Genomic DNA, 24,358 nt, shown 5'->3' on the forward strand with positions numbered 1-24,358 from the left:
AAATTAACAAATGAAAAAAATATTATTTGAAGAAATTGATTATATAAAAATTATTAAGTAATAATTTTGCATCTAAAAAAAGTTGGAAAATAAATTTCAAATAAAAATATATATGAAGTTTGTTTAGGTATTGGACCTCTAATTAAAGTTTCGTTTTTGGCCTCCAATTATGTTGAGCCACCCCTGGCTGGTGGGAGGTGGCAGATATCCTCTGAAATTTGTCGAGGTAAGCGTAAACTGGCCCGAATATCAGGATTATAAAAAAAAAAATGGTATCACACATTTTAATTAGTTGAAGGTTAAATGTACTTGGGTCATACATCACAAGAGTGAAAATCAAATTTATTTATAACCGAGGGATCCAAAGTGTATTATACCTAAAAGATACTCTCTTCGTCCATTTTTACTTGTCCTCTTTACTGAAAATAGATTATCACTTTTATTTATCCAGTTTAGAAAACTACGACATGATTTAATGCTTAGTTCCTCATTTTCCCTTATTATTTACTACTAATCACTTATCTATACATTTTTCAAACTATTGCATTTATTCTATTCAAAGCATGATATAGTAAAATTATGTTTTTTTTTACTTTTTAATAATCGTGTCAAGTCAATACATAACGAGCAAAGATGTACGGTATAAAAATATTATAAAAAGATATTGGTAATGACGACCGACCAGTAACATTCTTTCACAGAAAAAGCTGGACTTTTCCCTTCATTTGCGGACAAAAAGCTTAACTAAATTATGAACAATCCACGTGTCAATTTCCTGTTCATCTCTCAAGAAAAAAAAATTACTAAATTTTTTCTTTTCTTGTCACATTTTCCACAAGAGTAAATGTAAGGAAAAAAAAAAAATTCCTTCATTTTCTGTTCATTCTCAAAGTTTCAAAATCAAGAAATACACATCACATCTCAATATGCAAATTTGAGATGTGGCTTTGTGTGTATATTGTATAATTTTACCATAATGTTGAAGAAAATGGAAATTTCAAGAAATGGGTGTTTGATTATTTTGTTGTTGTTGGTTTTAATGAGTGTTGATGTTGTTGTTGTATATGTGAATGGTGAAAATTTGGTGTTTAATGTGAAGCATAAATATGGTGGTTCTAAAGGGTCAGTTTTGAATGATCTTAAAGAACATGATAGTCGACGCCATGATAGAATGCTTACAGTTATTGACTTCAAATTGGGTGGCAATGGCTTGCCTACCGATGCTGCGTTAGTTCCCTTAACTCTGTTATTTCATTTTTCCTTTTTTTTTTTTTTTTTTGGGGGGGGGGGGGGAGGGAGGGGGGGTGGAGAGTGGAGAGTGGGTGCTTGGGGGTGGGTGGTGGCGGGGAGGAAGGGGGTTGGGGGTGGGGGCATTTTACATGTATTCTATATATATATATAAAATGTGGTGTCCGAGTTAGCTAGCGTGCACCTCAACTAATTCCACGGTTATCTGCTACCTGCCGGAGGGTTTGCCTAGTTTCTGCTTAAATAGTGTATTTGTGTGAAGAAATTTATTAAATATATAGAAATATTAAATTTAGAACCAGTTATTACCATTGAGCTCATCGTTTTGCATGTATTCAACATATCTTTTTATATAACATGTGGTATTCAGGTCAGTTTGCATACATCTCGACTAATTCCACGCATTATCTGCTACCTCCTGCCACGTATGGGGCAGGGGCGGAGCTAGAAGCCTGGATAAGGGTTTGCCTAGTTTTTTGCTCAAATAGTGTATTTGTGTTAAGAAATTTATTAAATATTAGAAACATCAAATTTAGAACCCAATTATTACCACTTGAGCTCGTCATTCTAAAATCAAGAACCCCATAACGTTGAAATATGGGGAGATATCACCTACATTCTACACCATGTATTTGACAGGGGCGGAGCTAGAAGCTCGGATACGGGTTTGCCTAGTTTTTGTTTAAATAGTGTATTTGTGTTAAGAAATATATTAAATATGGAGAAATATGAAATTTAGAACAAGTTATTACCACTTGAGCTCGTCGTTCTAAAATCTGGAACTCATAAAGTTGAAATCTTGGCTCTTGTTCTGATATCGGGTAGCTGTGTCCACTAAGGGTTGGATAGATGGTTGGACAAATAGGAAGAAATCACCTAGTTTTTTTTTTTTTTTTTTTTTTTTGCTTGTGCTGGGATTTGAACCTGTGAGGCTGTGACTGCGTGTATTTGACATATTATCATGTTTTGATTTTGTCTGTGTAAGCAAAATTATTGCCTTTGCATAGATTTTTGATAATTAGTATACTCTCTCACAATTTATCATGTCTGCACGTCTTGTTTGTGTATGGAAAGTCATTTCCTTTTACCCGGTACTTGTCTTTGGTGGTAGGTAGCAGGTATGCTATGGAATTAGTCGACCTAAGCGTAAAATGGCCTGGACACCACGATTATAAAACAAGTCATTTCCTTTTAAAACTCAATTTAGTTGCTCAAGTGAAGAGAACAACCCAATAGCTTTACTTAAGCGAAACCATTTTCTTGCTCGGGGTTGAGGCCTAGATGTCGTTGTTGTTGTTGTACGGAAAGTTATTTCCTTTGCGTAGGTTGTTGATAATTCATACTCTTTCTGCGACTCCATTCTAATTTATATGACACTATACTTCTTATACTTCAAATTCTGATTTGATGTTTTCTCTCTATCAAATTAGCTTTTTTCCATTACAATGTTTTCCCACTATCTAACAGGTTAAAACAGTTTAAGGTTTGATCGTTGATAATTTGAGTAACTGATAGACTGTCTTCTTTGTTTAGCTCATTACTTGTTATTTTTGTTTTTACCACATTAACTTTTAAATATTTGTTGTTTTAAATGTAGTCCCCCTCACGCAACCTCACCACCAAAGAATACAACAACAACTACATACCCAGTGTGATCCCACAAGTGAGGTCTGGGGAGGGTAGAGTGTACACAGACCTTATCCCTACCATTTTAGGTAAAGTGGCTGTTTCCGATAGAGGGTAGAGTGTACACAGACCTTACCCCTACCATTTTAGGTAAAGAGGCTGTTTCCGATGGACACTCAGCTCAAAGAAAAGCAAATCCTTCACCACCAAAGAATAAATTAATAAAAGTGATGCTGACATGCAGGGCACGACTTTAGATTGTGGTGGTGGAAATTATGAATGCTCATACTATCCTGTGCCATTGTGGTTAAGCATTTTCCTTGTATATAAATGATGCAGGCTCTATTACACTAGGATATCTATTGGAACGCCTCCAAAGGATTATCATGTCCAGGTTGATACTGGAAGTGACATTTTATGGGTGAACTGTGCTGGCTGTGAGGGATGTCCTACAAAAAGCGACCTCGGGGTATGATTCTTCTTCCAGTATATGTATCACTTGCCTTTCTCTGTTCATGCTGGTTCTGTTATTTGTAGACGAATTCCATATGATTATTCGAGAAAATTACAAAAATGATCCCTCGTGTTTGGGAGTAGGTTCAAAGTAGTCCTTAAATATGCTCTGAATAACTTTGGTCCTTTAAGTTTGCCAAAAGATAACGTGTTTGGTCTCCGTCAAATATTTAACAAACTCCGTCTGTTAGAATTAACGGAAACTGTGGAAAAACAATAATTTAGCAGGAACACTAGGATAGTTCCATCAAATCCTAGAAACTGCAACACAAGAAACCACCAAAAATAGCAGAAATTGCACATAGAGAACTGTAGCAGACTCTAGAAAGAGACCAAAAAAAATTACTAGCAGAAACCTCAAAAATTGTACCTCCAAGTGTGAGTTCCCGCTAAATTATTTATTTTCCACAGTTTCCGTCAAATATAACAGACAAAGTTTGTTAAATATTTGACGGAGACCAAAACCATTAACTTTTGGCAAACTTAAACGACCAAAACCGTTCAGAGCATAGTTTAGGGACTACTTTGAACCTACTCCCAAACATAAGAGACCATTTTTGTCATTTTCTCTAGTTATTCAGTTATTTCATTTTCTCGACATTTTTCCCAATTGTATTCTCCTCTATGTCGTTAACCTTACAGATAGACTTGATGTCATATGACTCGAAAGCCTCTGCAACTGGGAAATCTATTAAATGTGACGAAGAGTTTTGCATGCTCAATACTCCCTATTCGGATTGCAAGACCGGAATGCCATGTGATTATCAGGTTAGTTATGGAGATGGTAGCAACACAGCCGGATACTTTGTGAAGGATGATATTCAGTTTGATCAAGTATCAGGAGACCTAAAAACAACGTCTATGAACGGGTCTATAGCATTTGGGTAAGTTTCTAACCCTTATGATTAAAGAATATGATCAAAATATGCCTATATGTTGCTTAATAAATAGACTGATAAACTTGAATGACTAACATATAAGTTGCTAATTCTTGCAATAAAAAAATTATTAGTGCCTATCATTGCTGAATAAATTGACTAGTAAATTTGGATGACTCATAGCCTGTTTGGCCGAGCTTCTAAAATCAACTTATTTTTGAAAAGTGCTTTTCAAAAAAGTACTTTTGGTGAGAAGCAGTTTGAGTTTGGCTAATCAATTTGTAAAGCACTTTTGAGCAACAACTAATGTTCAGCCAAGCTTTTAAAAAGCGCTTTTAAGTGTATTTTCTCAAAAGTGCTTTTCAAAAAAGGACTTTTGTGGAGAAACTCCTTTTTTCAGCTTCTCCAAAACAGCTTTTGCTTCTACTCGAAAACATTTCTTCTCCTAAAAGGTTGGCCAAACACCTCAACTTTTAATTAAAAAAAAAAAAAAACAAAAAAAAAAAACAAGCACTTTTAGCGTTTGAGAAGCTTGGCCAAACAGGCTATAAGTGTCAACTCTCTCTAAGTAGTCTCTATTTGCTTCACCAAGTTCCATTATGTACATCTTGATGTCTTTGAATTTCTCCTTAAGATATAATAGATGCTACTCAAGCTTGCTGTGTAGTTTGTTCACAGCAGGTAATTTATCTCTTGATGACATGTGGTAGTTTACAATTTCTTTTATCCAACATAGGTGCTCGTCTAAACAATCTGGAGAGCTAGGTGCATCTAGTCAAGCAGTTGATGGAATACTTGGTTTTGGACAAGCAAGTTCATCCGTAATTTCACAGCTAGCTACCGCAGGGAAGGTGAAGAAAATATTTGCACATTGCCTGGACGGAAAGAATGGAGGTGGCATATTCACAATTGGACCAGTAGTTCATCCAAAAGTAAACTCAACACCACTAGTCCCCGATGCGTAAGTAATTTTAGTAGATCTGAAAAATGATATGTATAATATTTGTTGGGAGAACATGTAGGGTCATATATTTAATTTGATAGAACGGAACAAACAGTTATATATAGAGTTATTAAGAATGAAGTGGCTTCCATGTAATTTTTCTTTTTAGGAAGGAGAACTAAGACAGACTAATAAGAAAAGATAAGACATTTAACTAGACACAGAGAAAGTACAATAGTTAGTGTAACCTCTACGATTAATCCTACTATATAAAGGATCAGAAATCAACTAGGAAAGAACTAATTTTCAAATTACTTAGCTTATCCAGACTCAAAAAATGGAACAAGTTTTCATTCTTCCAGAATTTTGAACAAGCTATAGTAATTCTGTAAATCAACAAAACATACACTTAAAGATGAGTATTCTTAAGCCTATAAACTATAGATCACTTTATAATAGAAGAGCCAGTTTTCTCCATAAAATTAAACTGAGCAAGCCTCCGAAGAGGCATACTTTAAATTTGCTTTTCCTTGAGTATAAGTGTGACATCAATAAACATGGAAAAAAAATTATATTTGCTTACTTGGTTTCAAGTTTGAATTATTGAAATTGTGACTCTGTTCTATTTTGGTTATTTATTTTTCAAGCTTTGATTACATGATTTTAGCTCCTTTAAATTGGCTCATTTTGTCCACTATTCTGAACTCTTAAGTAAAATATCTGTCTCCTCTTTAGGCCACATTATAATGTTATTATGAAAGGAATTGATGTTGGTGGTCAAGTTCTAGACATTCCCACAACTATGACAATAATTGACAGTGGGACAACCTTGGCATATCTTCCAAACACAGTCTACAATGCTCTCATCGACAAGGTAACTACAGACATTTTAGAAATAATGCAATTGGTTTATTCCTTGGAGAGCTCATGTACGCTGCATGTATTGCATGGATATTTTTTTTAACCTTTCTGTTTGATCCATCCTTCTTACTATTGGCATAGCTTATGGAACGGCAACCACAGTTGAATATTGGTCTTGTTGAGAGGAGTTTCCACTGCTTTGACTACACTGGGAAGTAAGATTCTTTCTGGCCTCTTCTGTGAGTTTCATATTTCTTTCTGTCAGAGGCTTGGTATGTCAGATCTTCTCATTTTCGCTAGGATTTCGTTGTTCAAAAAATGATTCGCAGAGAAGAGAGAGATTTTGTTTACGGACTTTTGAGTAGAATACGACTATGGCTTAAACACGTGTAGCGTCAAATATCACAAGCACCGCCTCGTCTGGGCTATCGCACGGAAAACTATAACTGAAATCCTTTTTATCTGGCATTAACTAGGAACGACGTGCATCTAAAGCACATTTTACTAAGATCAATGTAGTTTTATGTAAACCAAGAGCAATAGCATGATGAACCAAAAAGTCTCCAGGACATATTTGTCTTAGCTCAACATATAGAATTCAACGTTTCTTTTTGTTTTTCATTTTCCTGAGTGTATGTACACTGATACAGTAAGGAAGAGTCAACAACATACCCAGTGTGATCCCACAAGCTTTGTTGCTCGGACTCTCCAAAAATGTTGCCGCACCTGTGTCGGATCCTCCAAAATTTCACTACTTTTGGATGATCCGACACGCACCCGTCGGGATTTTTGAAGAGTCCGAGCAACATAACCCACAAGTGGGGTCTGGGGAGGGTGGGGTGTACGCAGACCTTACCCCTACTTTTGTGCGGTAGAGTTGATGTTTCTGATACCCTAAAAATGTGTATACTAATGTTTGTTAACTTATTTTCTATTCCGATCACTTCAAATATATTTGGTATTTTATACTTTTTGGAAAGAGTACTCCGTATCTTATCATTCTTTTTGGGATGGACGGAGTAATTTATTTTTGGAGTGAATGGGACGGAATAAGGGAAGAGTACGGTTTGATTTATTGAATTTAGTATATATATACTGGGACTGGTAACGAGGAAATAATACTGCTGGGAACATATATGTTCTCTTATTCTAGTTCTTTAAGAGATTAATCAGGATGAGTCAAATAAATTGCCAATCATTTATAAACTCAATATCTTTTTAACTTTCGTCTTCCTTTGCTGGTGCAGGATTGATGATGGGTTCCCAGTTGTGACTTTTCGGTTTGCAGATTCGCTTTCTTTGACAGTTTATCCCCACGATTATCTTTTCCAAATCAAAGTAAGTACTTCAAATATGCTAAGTTCAATCAGATGGAGTATTTTCTCTTTCTCAAGAAAACTTTCTTTTTCAATATTAGAATTTGGTTATTGCACTTCTTGCTTGTTAAAATAGTAGTTCTTAGGTTCTCAAGCCATTATCAGGCTGACAATCATTAGCATAGGCTTTTAGATTTATCTCCTAGAATCGCTTGTCAGCATTATGATAGCCTTCTATGTTACCGTGTTAGATTCAAGCCTGCTACTTTTCTGGACATTTGTGTTTGTCATGTCTAGATAGTGGGAACGTGTTTGTTTTATTCTACACTTCTGTTGGTTTATACATCTGCATGTAATTTATTCTCGTTATTGCCAAAATGACAAAAATGGTCCCTTATATTTGATGGTAGGTTCAAAATAGTCCCTTAAATATGCACTAAACAATTTTGGTCCTATAAGTTTTCCAAAAGTTAATACTAGTCTCCGTCAAATATTTAACAATTTATGTTTGTTAGATTTGACCGAAATAGTGGGGAAAAAAAAAAGATTTAGCCATAACTATCAAGAAAGTCCTATCAAATCCTAAAATATGCAGCACAAGAAACTGCACTAGACACCAAAAAAGATATAAGAAATATCAAGAAATTACACCTCAAAAAATCACACCAGTGACCCGACCCTAAAAATAAACAAAAAATAGCCGGAACTACAAAAATTATATCTTTAAATGTGAGTTCCCGCTAATTTCCTTTTGTTTCATTGTTCCCGTCAAATCTAACAGGCGGAGTTCAGAAAATATATGACAGAGACTAAAAGTGTTAACTTTTGACAAACTTATAGTGCATACTTAAAGGACTATTTTGAACCTACCCTCAAACATAAGTGACCATTTTATCATTTTCTCATAAGTTTTGTGAAGTGTGTTGTTAGGGTGCAGAGAGGGAAATGCAACAGGATGGACTATATAACTTGCAATCCGTTTTCCTCGCGGAAATCTCATGTCATTTCTCTGGATTCAATTTTGCAGGAGACTAAATGGTGTATTGGTTGGCAAGACAGCGGAGTGCAGACAAAGGATGGAAAGGAAGTAATGCTGTTAGGAGGTATCATTTGACACCTTCTTTTACTGTTAAGAGAAATGCATCTAAATTGAAGTAAAAATCCTTACAATATTTATTGAAGCTTTTTCATGAAACTTAAGCTTGCCCGGGCTTGAGTCATATTTTGCTGCATCCAATGTTCTTCTGTAATGTCTCTGTTTATATATCCTTGAAATAGCTAACACCAGACAAATTATAAATTACTTGACATATGTGCAGCTTTCAGAATTGAGCTTAAGTTGAATAAAATTATTGATAGACAGCTTTGACTGATTAACATTTTGATATTTTCTTGCAGATCTTGCGTTATCAAACAAGCTAGTTGTATATGATATTGAAGAACAGACCATTGGTTGGACTGAATATGACTGTGAGTATAGTTAATTGACCCTGTTTCTTCTGTAAGTCTACTGCATAGAATTTGCTATCTAGAGATTGGTTCTCATCAAAGAATTGCAAATATTGACATCTATGCATTTGATGGTTAATTTTTTTTTATTTTTATGGTGAGTCTTATACTCGTCTTGAGAACATTAATAGGATCTAATGTAAGTGTAATAACGACAACTAAACCTTAAATTTACTATAGGATGCTTTGCTTTTATTTATTTTTGATGAAAAGGATGCTTTGCTTTTATTTTGTTATATTGCTAGCGAAATTCACATTAAGAACTGTTAAGGACCCCACATCGGTTGAGGGAAAGGGTTGTTGTCTTCTTTATGGTTTTGAAAAATTCTAACGTCATGATGTAACTTTTGGGATTCAGTTAGACTCAAGGTCTATTTTCTTAACATGGTATTTATCCATTTACACAATGTGGGCCCTAGTGAATACTAAGACCCAACATTCAAAGACTCATTATCGAATCTCATATAATATCGTGTTGCTAGTCACACAACCATTATATAGGATTTGCATTTCATTCCGTTCAGTATTTTCCTATCACACAACAGTCTCCTAATACTCCCTTTTTTTCAACCGTCCAATTCTAAATGTCTGCATTTAGAAGTCGGATAGTTTTTTGGTTTAGAAGTAATAATTCAACGTCGAGGTTTCATTATGTTTTATTACTATAGTATTTTGCTTTCCTTCTAATAATTAGAGAAAAATGCATCTTTCTGGACACTTTTGTGGTTTGGGGCCGAGGGGCGGAGAATGAGGGGGGAAATAAGGAACAACACTTATTCTTTTTCTGAATTCGGAAATCTAGAAGGAAAAACTATGCCTTTGAATATCTTTATAGATTAGCTATAAAAGTGCGTTCTTTTCTTTCTACTTTCCCAGTTAAGATATGTTTGGAGAATGAGAATCTATGTTACAATGATAAAATTTTATTCAGTGCATTGTTCTAAGTATTTGTTCTTAAATTTCAGGCTCTTCAAGCATCAAACTCAAATATGAGGAAAATCCTGGTAGCTCACAAAATCAAACGTATACCGTGGCTTCTCACAATATTTCATCAGCTCCTATTGTGGATTCGAAGAAGTTTTTTACGTTCTTGATAAGCATCTCCATCTTGTTCAATTTGTTGAAGTGATAACAGAAACAACTGTACAGTGAGTAATTTTTGCACCATAACATTCAGCAAATTGAAGGTCTCAGGCGCGTTTCATCGACATATTATCCTCTTTGATTACTTCTGATGAAACTGTTATTATCAGTTTTTCTTCTGTGCAAAACATGTAAGAATCATTCATACAGAAGGTGGTCAAGTATTTATCTTTTATCTTGGGACGTTCCCATAGATGATTGCTTTATTAGTTAGTAGTTAGTATTTTCTGTGGAGATCTCCCAATCATTAATTTGTATCAATGTGAAGGTCAAGTAATTCCAACGATTTTGCAAGTATCTTTGTTTGCCATGTTGGTGGGAAAAACAGGAGTTAATTCCTGACATGATCAACGAACTTGCAGTTTTTGCCTATAAAAGTAACTAAACTATTTTTGTCACTATAAAATCACTCAACACTCAACTTACAGATAGTCTCTCAGAAAATAACTATGGCCGGAAAACCAAGCGGGAAGGAGTAGAACTTTGTTAAGAAAGTACAACAATAACAACATACCCAGGGTGGTCTCATAAGTGAGTTATGGAGAGAGTAGGATGTACGCAAACTTTATCCCTACCTTTATGGGGTAGAGAGATTGTTTCCATCGACCCTCGGCTGGAAAGGAAAGACAGGGATGTGACAACAAATAGCAAGGTAAAAAGCATGGTATCAAGAAAATTATGGCAACAAAATAATAATTAAAAGCAAATGACGCAACAGATAGTAATACACATTGAAGAAAGAAACTTTGTTAAGAAAGTAAAAACTTCAAAGTGAAAGGTTGTGTTCTTTTAGGTTATGTCTTTTTGCTAATTGACTGTCCATAGAGAGGTCATGGTATAGAGAAGAACTTATCAAAGTCCTTCCAGATACATGGGTCACGAATTATGAAAAGCTGAGAGAACCTGTTGAACCTCTCCAATCCTCTGAACCCACTTTTTCCAAAAAACCCGATAAAACGGTTGCCATAAGCTTTGACCACTCTCACCTTAAAAAACCCAACAAAACAACCTTTTCTTTCCAGATGTACCAACCCACTTATAATCAAGCACACCAAGATGACCCTGAAACATTCGCTTACCATCTCCCAAGTATCATGAGCGAACATGACTGGATAAAGCAGTTCGATAGCGAAGGTCATGATGTATGGTGGTTCAAATGTCCTTTCACGGGACACTGCCCATGGGATATCCAATGTGACTGTCAAGAATGTCTTGACGATGAAATTGAATGGGATGAACATCATACAAGAAGAGCCAAATCAAAGAAAAAAGGGGGAAACTCTGAAAGAGAGTTCCGAACAAGGTATGAAGAAGGAGACTCATCTATCGGTTCACTGAGTCGTCCAGGAAAATATGAATTCCTTGTTTCGTACAAACCCCAAAACTGGCCACCTCTCCCTAACCAAAATTTACATCACAAACCTTCAAACCCAAATATCTCGAAGCCAGAAATACTCATGATGAACCCCTCAAGCTCCAGTCACACCCCTGAATTTCCTTCACAACAACCTTTTGAAAAGGATGGTGCATACCATGCCCCAAAAATTCCAAAGCAAAATGTTGTGCTGCCCACAGGAGAAAAGCCACCAACAAGTGAAGTGGAAGCGACAATCAATTGGCAATCCGAAAATGCCATTTGCCAAAATAAAGTGTTAACTAATATTAGCACTTCCATCAGAAATGTTGCTCACACAAAAAATAAGATGATGAGCGGTGGAGACAATTGAGAAAAAGGTGGAACAAGCATCTTCTCGCACGCCGGGATCGATCAAAGCCCGGAATTGCGAATGACAAACATGCAAGATGAGATTTGTCCACCAAGCACTTCCCTTTTCCACTTCCTTAACCAACAACAAAAGGAAATGGCTGACCTTAAAGAATAATTACAACAACTGAGATATGGTTACCTTGAACCGCAAAAAACACAAAGCCGCCCATCAAAACCCACCTTTTTTCCCATGTCCTCACAAACATACTCACCACCAAAGCTTGACCATTCTTTCACTATGTTCCCATCCACAAAACGAGACCCTATGCCTTTTGCCCAAAAACAAAACAATGAACCTGAGTTTGACATTGCAAAAATGGTTTGGGAAAGGAAAGACTCTATGGCGGCCCAAAAGCAGTCCAAACGGAAGAAAGAACTCGGAGAAGGTTCAACAGAGCCCGAGCTGGAAAACTTGATGATCTCGGCCCACAATATTCCTAACCTCTACGTGGCCCAACCCACAAATGATGTAGAGGAGGATGATACTCTAGGATCCAGTGACGAAGATTCATATGATACTGATCCTACTGGAAGCAAGCGTTGAGACAAACGAAGATTCCTCGCGCTGACTCTTCAAAAGAAAATAACCCACCAATATTGGCGAATCAACCCGGAGAACCGTAAATCTCCGAAGTAGATGATGATCGTGACGGGATGACGGATGAGCCAATTCCTGCAAAAAGAAGGCCGAACCAACAACGCAAAATTCGTTGGGACCGGATTCCATACTTTCGGTCCGGATGATATCAAAGTATCAAGATGGCCCCAAAGGATCCAAGATTTCTTCACTTGGACGGTGACAAAGAATCTTGTCGAACGGGAAAAGTATATGATCCCGTCGTAATTCACTTCAAGGTTCTCCGAATTCTCGAGATCTGGTGGAATTCACTTGGGACACAAGACAAAAATATGTTTCTCACATCCCAAGACTTTGCTTACAACATCAAAATACTCCAAGAAGTATTTTGTAGAGATACCGGCCAAAGGCAAGAAAAACTAAGGAGACAATTCTTCGAAATGAAATGCGTAGCATTTGACAGAGATGTCATCGATATCCATTTTCAGAAGATGGCTAAAATGTTCTTTGAGTTAGGCGGAGAAGCTAGTCTCAAGCAAGCCTTTGTTTCATCACTTCCAAAGATGTTAGCAAGCAGGACCATGACGATCGTTGAGGAGAAATTTCAATCAATAACGATCCCACCGGTCGGCTACATCAGGCAAGCAATATTTCTAGCGTTGGATGATATCTGCACAAAGAGATCTGTTTTCGCCAGATCATACGAAACAATCCAGCCCTTGATAAGGCTTGCGGAAAGTCTGACCTAATTACTGGGTCAAGCTGTTCGTGCCAGGTCCCCAGACGAAAGGGAAGGTTCAAGCGATTCAAATGGCCAAGGCCTTCAGGAGAAAGATCCCAGTTCAGGAGGCGCACAAAATATTAGGGAGGAGGAGCCTGTGCAAGTCCCGAAAATGACAGATGCTTCATCTGCAACAAGATTGGGCATTATGCAAAAAATTGTTCCCAATCCATAAGGTCGATCAAGTTTATTACAGAAATAGAGAACTACACTGGTATCCGTCTCGATGAAGATAACGATCTTGAATTTGTTCTCTCATTAGAGGATGAACCCACAGAGAAGACCCTCTTTTCCATTGATGTGTACGAAGAATATGGCGATAAATATTACCAGATTTCGTAACCGCAGGAAAGGCTCAAGAAGATATCAACAAGATCATGGTGATCCCGCAGTCCAGCCTTAAAGTTTATCCATCCAAATGGGATAAACCAATCCAGGTTATTGCTTTTACGGACACCGGAGCGGCATGTTCACCGATGAACCCACCGTCCTTCCCGAGGATCAATGGATTCCACATTTCAAAGATTTCAACACCGCCGGGACCGGAGTCCTAACCACCACAAGCCATCACAAAGCATCCAATCACAATTGAATTCTTCCCTGTGGTTGAAGTTTCGAACAAAGTCGATTGGATCGATGTCCCTGTGAAAGATCTCATTGTCGGATTTGACATCTTCGTGCAACTTAAAGATCACTCCGATCAAAGCCCATGGAATAACGTTCAAGAAACAATTCAAGCCATATACGTATGTTTTACGATTATTCCAAATAACCGATGTTCGAATGTGATCAAGGAGATAGAAAAGCAATTGGTGGAGCATTCATGCGCGGATTCTCACAAGGAGTTTATGGAAAAATGCAAAAGCCTCTATGGCTAAATGAGGAGTTTTTCATTAAACTCCCATTCAAGAAGAATGAAAGCATTAATCCAACGAAGGCAAGTCACTCCGGCATGAATCCGCATCATCTTACCTTGCGAAAAGGGAATGCGAAGAGCTCTTGGAGTTTGGACTTATCGAGCCCTCTAATTCGCAATGGGCATGCGAGGCGTTCTATGTCAATAAACGGGCGGAACAAACAAGAGGTAAACTCATATTAGTCATAAACTATCAACCTCTTAACTATTTCCTCCAAGATGATAAATTCCCTATCCCAAATAAACTCACCCTTTTTTCACACTTAGCCAAAGCTAAATACTTTTCCAAGTTTGACCTTAAATCGGGATTTTGGCAATTGGGAATACACCCAGAAGATAGACCAAAAACAGGGTTTTGTATACCCGATCACCACTTTCAATGGAAGGTCATGCCATTTGGGTTGAAAACGGCACCCTCATTGTTCCAAAAGGCCATGATAAAATTATTTCAACCCATCCTCCATACATCACTAGTCTACATTGATGACATCTTACTCTTTAGTGATACTATGGAAGAACACCTCACGTTGCTGCAACAATTCCATGACCTAGTGAAGAGAAATGGAATCATGCTCTCGCAGAAAAAAAATATTCTTGCTAGGAAGGAGATTGATTTTCTGGGGATGCATTTTGTTCATGGAGCATACACCCGGGCCACATATTTGTCAAGAACTCGCTCAAATTCCCGTACACCAATTTTACAACGGCGGCCTCCAACAGTTTTTAGGTGTGATTAATTATGTTAGAGATTTTATCCCTAATGTCTCTACGTACATTGCTCCACTTACAAAAATGCTCAAGAAGAATGCCCCAGGTTGGGGGAAGGAACAGGATGAAGCAGTTCAGAAGATAAAAGAAATCTCAAAAGAAGTCAAAGCCCTCCATATTCCATCAGACGGGAAAAAGATATTGCAGACAGATGCCAGCAACGAATATTGGAGTGCGGTACTTTTTGAAGTTGAAGATGGCCAACGGAAAATATGCGGATATGCCAGTGGAAAGTTCAAAGATGCTGAACAACATTATCATTCCACATTCAAAGAAATTCTTGCCGTAAAGAATGGGATTAAAAAGTTTAATTTCTTTTTAATTCACACAGAGTTTCTTATCGAGATGGATATGAAGGCTTTCCCGAAGATGATCCAGATAAATCCAAAGATTATCCCAAATCCGCAGATTCTCAGATGGGCACAATGGTTCTCCCCTTACAAATTCCAAGTAAAGCACCTCAAAGGGAAGGATAATATTCTAGCGGATTTCCTATCCGTGCCGATGAGTTTTCAAAGAGATTTCAAGCCAAGTACAGTAAGAGGCTAACTAGCCAAATTTTCATGCTTACAAGCTTATCGTGAGCTAGTTCATCCGTAATAAAGGCATCATCCGCCGGAATTCTTCAAAGCAAGTTTGTGGACCCGTTTGATCCATCCATCCTTACAAAGAAGGACTTTCTATGAGCTCCTAGTTTTAAGAAAATATGGGGATCCATCCTTAAGCCATTCGGAGTCAATCCGAATACCCATTTCGTCACATATTCATAGCAATGCACAATGATTTTCCACAGAGCTATTATGGTTTTTCCGGTACTTATGTCACCAGATTATATTTTCATGGAATTCAAGTGCGACATGTTCCGATGTTTTAACAAGATTGAACTCGCTCTCAAAAAGTTTCGCAATGGTTCAAACCACGAAGATATTGGGTTCAATGTTTCCAAGACTCCTATGCAAAGAAAAGTGTTCATGTTACATCGACCGATAAAGATTATTGATGGGAAGGTCTATGCTCAAATGAAGATATTTCACTATGGTGGGAATTCCCCGTCTCTCTATCTTGTCCTTAGAAGATGAATAAACGGAACACAAAGAATTATTTTCCAAAGAAAATAAGTGCATCCCAAAGGAAATATGGCCGAAAGAATGGGCTCGATGGAACTACACTAATGACCATCCCCATTGGGAAAGAGTTCGAGAAGCAGAAAGGAGTACCGAGTGCCGTATGAAATAATCGTAGATGAAGTCACTCGTGCTATCACAAAGATAAGGTTGGATTTTCCATCTCAAGATTCAACAAAATAGATCCTGAGATAACAAGGCCATCCAACAGAAATGCTACTACACAAGGTCGCGAAAAGAAGTCCGGAAAACAAAGAAAAATTCAAGCAAAAACATGGACCGTAATGGTGGATAGAGGAAGGATACACAACTCCGCCGTCGACTCCATCAAGCACCGCTCCGTCGGATAAAGCTTACTGACGTGCTTACAAGAAAGACAAAAGCGGACCCCACGGTCACATGCTTGCACATGGTTGTCATGCCTCGAATAATGTTCCCCTCGTTTTACTAGGCTTGTTTTATTAGGCGTGTTTTATCAAGCTTGTTTTATTAGGCTGTCTTATTAGGCTCGTTTTATTAGGCTTGTTTTATTAGGCGTGTTTTATTAGGCTTGTTTTATTAGGCTGTCTTATTAGGCTCGTTTTATTAGGCTTGTTTTATTAGGCCCTTCACATGTCTAGTGGGGCCCGTGTGCCATGTAAGATAAGTCTTGTGGAAGCCTCCAACTCCTATAAATAGGAGGCTATGTAGTAGTTAGAGGACATCAAACAATCTCCCTGTAAATTTTCCGATATCAATAAAATGTTTGCTTTCTAAATTTCTCTTGTTCTTCTCTTTGAAAGGCATGGAAAGGCCGATCCTAAGTTAGTATAGGGTTAGGAAATATTGAGCAAGTTAAGCTTGCTACAAGTACAATAGTTTTCCGAAGCTTTGACAGTATGTCTGTAGTAGTGTGAAAGTTTTTCCGAGTTGAGTAGCTTGGCTAGGAAGCCGCCCCATTTTGTAGAAAACTTTCATATCTATGATCTTTCAAACCGTCCGACTAACTTGACAAGCCATCCTTCGGGTTGTTCAAGTTGTGGCAAGCCGTCCTTCGGGATGTCAAGCCCGGCCCTACTATGTAAGGCCAAATTTCTACTATGTAAGAAAACTATTGTGCTTGCAGTTTGTGATGTCTTGCTTGGTGTTTCCTCGCCCTCTACACACCCATAATCGTGGTTGGGGCAGTCCTCCTCCTTTTAAAAGAAGACACACATCAAGCAAAAGAAACTTAATTAAGGTGTCTTACAAGTCCAATTCCCAAGTCAAAATCCATTTTTATTTCTTCTGGACTTCTGATGTGGGATTTGCAGTCTTATCTCCTTGTTTGTAGGTCGTCTCCTTGTTTACTAGTGAATGCAAAGACAGATGTCTTATTACGCACATTTATCACTTAATCATGATTAATGACATGTTTTTCACTTTACCTTGTAACTATAAATTTCTTAGTTTGGAGGTGCGACAGAATACATACACACCATAGACTATCATCTGATAGAACAATTATTTACACACCATACAAGTACACTCTGATTAATGATGTTTATGAGTCCCATCTGATCTGATCAACAGAGGCAGCAATGCAAATACACAATATTTTATTAATTTAACCATAATGACAAATCATGCAAAATTTTACTACATGAAGAAGGAAAGAACAAAAATAAAAATAAAAACTAGTATCAAGAAACAAGAAGACTGTGTGTTGAATTTACAAAAAACTCGATTCTACATACACTAGAGAGAGAGAGCGCTGTATTATAAGCCCAGAACAATAGGAAATCGCCGTATTTTGCATTTTTCACCTTAAATAAATGAGACAACAAAAAACACTGATCATAAGAATTAAACAAAAATGAAAAATAAGACAGAAACGAATCCACACTCGGGCGTGGTAAAAACACATCTAGATGCATGACATGTGTTTGCATGTCGACATACCATGGTTAACTGATTTAATGAGGTGAAAATATATACTAACCATAGTTAAGTGAGAAAGGTCTATGTGCAAACACATGTCATGCACAGTGCGGGTAGGTTTTTACTATTTCTTCTTTGATTTTGATACTCCACCAGCAGCTTTCTTTTCTTCTTTGCCTGGCTCAAACCTTGGTAATGTCATTAATGTGTCCACCCGAGATACCCCGTCGAGAGCAGACAATTGTTTCCCCCTCTTCGGTAGCAACTCGTCATGTTCCGAGGCTTCCTCTTTACTGCCTGCTGAAAATTCTTCGCTTTCTCGAACAGTACACGAGCGATTCAACGCAGGTGGACTAACGGCACCATTCATATTGTTGCTAACTTCACTCATTTCCATCGAGACAAAAGTCTTGTCGTTATCTTTTGTGCTAGAAGCAGTTGAGAAATTATTCGAGTTTGAGTCAAGGAAGAGGCAGACAACTGCACAGTCATCGACTCTAGAAGTCGGGTATGTAATCTTCCAGGCCCGAACAGCTGCTTCAACAAGCGATCGAGCTGCAGATGAACGGGATGAAGCCGAATCCACAATCTTTACTACTTCATCGTTTGAAAGCACGTCCCAAATCTGTCATAGACATCAAATTACTTTGACTAGCAACGAGATAAACATTGAATCAAAGTAGAGAAAATGATAAGATGGTCCCTTATCTTTGGTAGTAGGTTCAAAATAGTCCCTTAAGTATCACTTGAGCAGTTTTAATCATTTAAGTTTGCTAAAAGTGAGCACTTTTTATTTACCGAAATCTGATGGTTAAAATTGATCAAACTGTGAAAATAGAAAATATTTAACGGGAACTCACATTTGCAAGTACAGATTTTGTAGTTTATGTTATTTTGGTCTATTTAAAGAGTTTGGTGCAACTTTTTGAGGTGCAATTTCTGTTATATTTGGTCTATTTTTAGTGTGGTATAGTTTTTTTTCTGTTGCGGTTTCTGGAATTTGTTTCTGGTTTAAAAAAATTATCACAGTTTCAGTTAAATTTAACAATCAGAATTTGCTAAAAAATTTACGAAGACCAACAGCGCTCACTTTTAGCAAACTTAAAGGACCAAAACTGCTCGGTTGATATTTAAGGGACTATTCTGAACGTACTACCAAAAAAAGAGAGACCAGTTTTGTCATTTTCTCTATCAAAGTACTACCAAAAGAAAGAATTCAAGTATCATACCCCATCTGTCGCAAGAACAAGGAATTCATCTTTCTCGGATAAACGCCTATATGAAATGTCAGGCACTGAGATGACACCAAAATCCTTGAGGCAAAAATCTCCAAAAGCACGAGCCATGGCAAGTCCAGGAGAGTCGCTGTTTGGCATCCACACTCTTGCAACATCTGGTTCATCATGAAGAGAAAACACTCGTCCTTTACATTTGCGAATCCTCGCAGCCTCCGCTGTAAATTTAGAAAGCAGATTTAATTAGGGGGCAAACTTAGACCCAAAATCACATGGAGCCATGGAGGTAAATTGTCCTAGACGACCTATAATACCTCAAATCCATGCATACTTAGCTCAAAACGCAAAGCATTGAAAGCAAAGGATCCAATACATGTGAGATCAATTAGCTGGAACAAAGGGTCAATTTATGGTTACACTTATAATACGTCTCATGTTCACGAGGAGTCTTTTAATTTGGCTAAAGATCTTTTTGTGCCAATGTAAGGATATATGGGAGATCTAAAGAACCTCTATTTCTAGACAACCCCTAGTTTATCTTAAAGCACTTTATTAAGTATTGGAATGAAATGGCCAACACTTCTAACCAATGAAACAGAAAGTTCACAGTTCTGACCATTATCAACTTAATCTTGAACATCATCATACCCAGTGAAATCCCACAAACTGGAATATCAACTTATCTCAAATCACTACCATTTATGTTTTCTTGATTACAACATCAATCTAATGAGGCTTGACTGAAAGCTGAAATTTGTACAGCCGCGCAAAGCTCCAAAACATGGGGAAAAAAGAGGAAGTTTAACACTTATAAGGATAAACACATAATTGTTTTTTTTTTTTTTTTTTTTTTTTGGTGTGTTGTGGGGTGTTTGCATGAATGTGTAAGATTGCAACAACATGGCGTCACGTCAAATCTGATGGCTATTTGCAACAATTTAGCTCAGAAACAGCTGACATAAGATTTAGCGGCAGATAGATAAGTTCATTAAATGAACAGAAGCTAAGTGGTAATTTTGTTGATCAGCACAATTTCGGAAAAGAAAAAGTGTCCATATGTACCTGGCAAATCGGGCTTAAGATCTACTGTCATTTGCACTGCAGTGATAGAATCATCCTCCCCTCTCGTACCCAGCACAGCTCTTGAATCCCCAACATTTCCAATAACAAGATTTTTACCCTGCCAAAAAAACGAAACAATAGAGTTCATCTTCAGAATAAAATAGCAGAAAATCTAGCTAGCTTCAGCTTTCTGAAGAGAAAATGGCAAAAATGATCCCTTATGTTTTGGAGTAGGTTTAAAATAGTCCCTATAGTATGCTATGAGTGGTCTTGGTCCTTTAAGTCCTCCAAAAGTAAACACTTTTGGTCTCCGTCAAATATTTAACGAACTCTATCAATTAGATTTGACGGGAACTGTGAAAAAAAATTTTAATCACAAACACTAGGAAAGTTCCATTAAATCCTAGAAAACTGCAATGCGAAAAACTATACTAAACACCAAAAATAGATTATTATTTAAAAAAAGAAATTGCACCGAAAAAACTGCACCAAACACTAGAAAGAGACCAAAAATAGCAAAAACTGTAACTCCAAATGTGAGTTCCAGCTAAATCCTTTTTTTTTTTCACAGCTTCCATCAAATCTAACAGATAAAGTTCTTTAAATATTTGATGGAGACCAAAAGTGTTAATTTTTGGCAAACTTAAAGGACCAAAACTGTTCAGAGCATACTTCGGGGACTATTTTGAACCTCCTCCCAAAAATAAGGAACCATTTTGTCACTTTCGGAATATGTCAACAGACCTGTTTAACTAGCGTTACTGCTGTCGTTCCACTACAGAAGCAATCGACATTGGTATAGCTTCTCAGTTCTCTATCCATAACCTTATAAGCCTTCAGAAATGACTCCTTCAACGTTTCAAATACCTCCAAGTGCTTTTCAGTCTCTTCAACATCAGCAGAGATAAGGGAGGCATCCTCGGGATATAGGCTACTCGCCGTGTTGAGACTAATCTCTCTTAGAACATCTTCACTTTTAATATTAACTTCCCAGTGTGTGCTTAGCTTTAACGGAAGAGCATCTCTGACTCGCTTCGCAACCATATGACCATAAGGACCATGGCCATCAAAAACACCACAGAAAACAGTATCTTCGCTGGAACCAAAATTCTGAAATATAAATGTAAAAGCAGAATTAAGAAATGATCTTCCATCAGGTATAATAAGACACAATCACAAGAACATAATTATAATGGTGAAAAATGGAAGGATGATAATGGAATGACGGCGAGCTTAACCAATAGACATAATAACTACATATCCCAAGAGAAGAGAAAAGAAAGAAAATATCTACAACCTTACGTATCCTGCCTGCAAGTAGTTTCATAAATTAACTATCTAGAAAGAGTATTCAGCAGCCAAACGTCTCATAATACCGCATTCATAATAAATCTTCTCCCGCAGATACACACTTACAGCATAGAAGTCAAAATAAAGTATTTGTTCAACTTTCAAATGGCATTTCATATAACGATGTATAACGCGGGGGCACATTTTTGTCCCCTCTAACTCTACCATGCATATAGAAAAGTAAACGTCTTTGAATAGCTTATCAAGAAAAAAGAGCTGTGAACATTATAATAACTAACAAAACTTAATAAAAAAAAGTATTACTCAAAAAAACAGGTGGTATGCCAAGATTCAAGCACTCCCTCATGACACGTTTAAGACCATTTAGCTTCTATTCATTCAATGAACTTATTCAGTACAGTAACACTTTTAACTCCAACATGTCACATGACACGTTTAAGACCACAAGGTTCAAGGGCACTTTGGTACATTACAGACACAGATTTAAAAGTCTTACTCCCTCCACCCCAATTTATGTGACACTTTTTCCTTTTTAGTCAATCCCAAAAGGAATAATATCTCTTAAATTTAGTAACAATTTAACTTTAATCTTCCTATTTTACCCTTAAAGAGATAATTTATAGCCATACAAATATCTATGGCTTATTTTAGACCACAAGTTTTAAATTAAACTTTGTTCCCCGTCAAACACCTTCACATAAATGGGGACAGAGTGTGTAGTTACTTTTCTTAAACTTCTGTCTAATCAAACTAAGACACATAAAATCAAACAGATGGAGTAATATATAGGCTGAAACAAATATAACTATCATTAGGCACCAAAACTTGTATCTAAAAAAATATCTACCACACAACTTTCTTTTAGCCCCTTGAGCTTCTTCCCATGATCATATAGTCGGACCGCTCTATAATAGTCATCTTCTATAACAACATTTCATTATAACGGCTAAGTTCTCTTTAGAACTGACTTTCATATTATGTTATATTATATGTTCTCTATAACAGCATCTCGCTGTAGCATCCAAATAGTATCCAGACAAACGACGTTATAATAAAGAGTTTTGACTGTATATGCATTCTGGTGGTCATGAATATGGCAAGTCAATTTGCTAATCACCATTTTATTTCACAAAGACAGCAAGAAGAAATACGAGTACTAACCTCCCAAACAATCATAGCATCTTGATTAGTCCCTTTCTTGCCCTGCTGACTAAAGAGTGAAGCCACCTCACTAGAACCATTCAAAAACATACGCCCCGGAATCCTATGCAATAGTTCTTCCTTATGATGGTCAAATGAAGAATTCCGTGATCCCGACCTCTTTTTCGAGCTCTTCCTCTTCCTAACTGCCGTTGCAGGAGAACCGGGATGAGGACTCCTGCTTTCCGATGATAAGCAGGACCCCATCCCGAGGCCCCGAACTATATTCAGTAAGCACTCCAGAACAACAAATTAATCAAACACCCTATTCCCCCTATTCGGTACCGAATTAATATCCTTTTTCACTCTTCAAAATCTACCAACCAATCCTCCACCTCAATCCAATAACTTCACCATATCACACAAACCAAAAAAGGAACAGACTGCTAACTTTTCAGCAATCCTTGAACTATCATGCATCAAAAATGGTTCTTGAAACAATCCTCTAAATCACAAATTACAAGAATGGAAACTAATAATAACTGCAACTAACTTAAGCTTTCCTTTTCTTCCTTTCTACAACCCCAGAAAGGAAACTCCAGATATAGCTGACATCAAAAGGGGTATTAAAACATAAAGGGCAGATCTATAGTGTCCCCTGTCAATGTTTTTTAATAGCAATACCCCAAAAGACACTTTTTTTTATTCTCTGTCTCACCTTTCACTTACAAGAAAGGTTAACTCAGTTGATAAGACACAACACTATTAATCTGATATAGCTTTTAAAAAAACCAAAACAAATAACAACAACAAGGTCAATCAGTGACCAGTTGCAAGAAAGCTTCAATTTTTTTCAAATCCCACTTACCAAAAAAACATTAAAAAAGGTCAAATCAGTGACACCAGTTGCAAGAATTTGTCAAAATTTTCAAAACCCCACTTCCAATTCAGCTCAATTTTAGACCAAAATCAGTTTCCAGAAACAAAATTCAACTCCAAAATTTGAGGAAAAAACTTGATTTTTTTTGTCAGATCAAACCCAAAATCAACAAAGTATCAAAATTTTCAAAACCCCACTTCCAATTCAGCTCAAATTAAACAACCCCACCAAAAAATTAACTCCAAATTACTCAAAAAACTTTCTTTTTTTGTCAGATCAAACCCAAATCAAGAAAGTATCAAACTTTTCAAAACCCCACTTCCAATTCAGTTCAATTTAAGCAACCCCACCAAAAATTCAACTCCAAATTACTAAAAAAACTTTCTTTTTTTGTCAGATCAAACCCAAACCAAGAAAGTATCCAAATTTAAAAAAAAAAAAAAAAAAAATCCAATTCAGCTCAATTTAAGCAACCCCACCAAAAAGTTTAACCCCAAATTACTATAAAAAAAAAACTTTCTTTTTTTATCAAATCAAACCCAAATCAAGAAAGTATAAAAAATTATCAAAACCCCACCAAAAGATCAACTCCAAATTACTAATAAAAAAAATTCTTTTTTTATCAAATCAAACTCAAATCAAGAAAAAAGATTGTATTTTTCTAACTATATATAGGAATGAGCTGAAGTAGAATGACTTAGTATAGTTTAAACTCTGTAGAAAAATTTATAATTAAATGGATAAAATTGATATGGATAAGAGCAAAAAAGGGGGCATATAAGAAGGAAAAAAATTGAATTGGATTAGTTGAATTAAATGGACAGGAAACAAAATAGGAATGAGAATGAATAATAAGTTGA

The 24,358-nt window shown here is 36.8% G+C and overlaps 2 protein-coding genes across 2 annotated transcripts; one reads left to right on the forward strand and one right to left on the reverse strand.

Moving 5' to 3' along the window:
• Positions 1-806: 806 nt before the first annotated feature.
• On the forward strand, positions 807-10,334 carry LOC132068058 (aspartic proteinase 36-like). The gene is made up of 10 exons (XM_059461522.1): positions 807-1,227; positions 3,214-3,343; positions 4,030-4,271; positions 5,002-5,226; positions 5,944-6,082; positions 6,211-6,284; positions 7,317-7,407; positions 8,413-8,488; positions 8,784-8,855; positions 9,860-10,334. The coding sequence occupies exons 1-10, from the start codon at positions 977-979 to the stop codon at positions 10,021-10,023; spliced, it is 1,464 nt and encodes a 487-aa protein (XP_059317505.1). The 5' UTR covers positions 807-976; the 3' UTR covers positions 10,024-10,334.
• Positions 10,335-17,755: 7,421 nt separating this feature from the next.
• On the reverse strand, positions 17,756-23,218 carry LOC132068059 (probable protein phosphatase 2C 33). The gene is made up of 5 exons (XM_059461523.1): positions 22,640-23,218; positions 20,912-21,277; positions 20,168-20,285; positions 19,100-19,323; positions 17,756-18,495 (listed from the first exon to the last, which is right to left on the reverse strand). Exons 1-5 carry the CDS (start codon positions 22,883-22,885, stop codon positions 17,995-17,997), a joined length of 1,455 nt encoding a protein of 484 aa, XP_059317506.1. The 5' UTR covers positions 22,886-23,218; the 3' UTR covers positions 17,756-17,994.
• Between the last annotated feature and the right edge of the window lie 1,140 nt (positions 23,219-24,358).

The sequence above is a fragment of the Lycium ferocissimum genome, chromosome 8, assembly GCF_029784015.1.
Source record: "Lycium ferocissimum isolate CSIRO_LF1 chromosome 8, AGI_CSIRO_Lferr_CH_V1, whole genome shotgun sequence".
In the NCBI taxonomy this organism is placed as follows: domain Eukaryota; kingdom Viridiplantae; phylum Streptophyta; class Magnoliopsida; order Solanales; family Solanaceae; genus Lycium; species Lycium ferocissimum.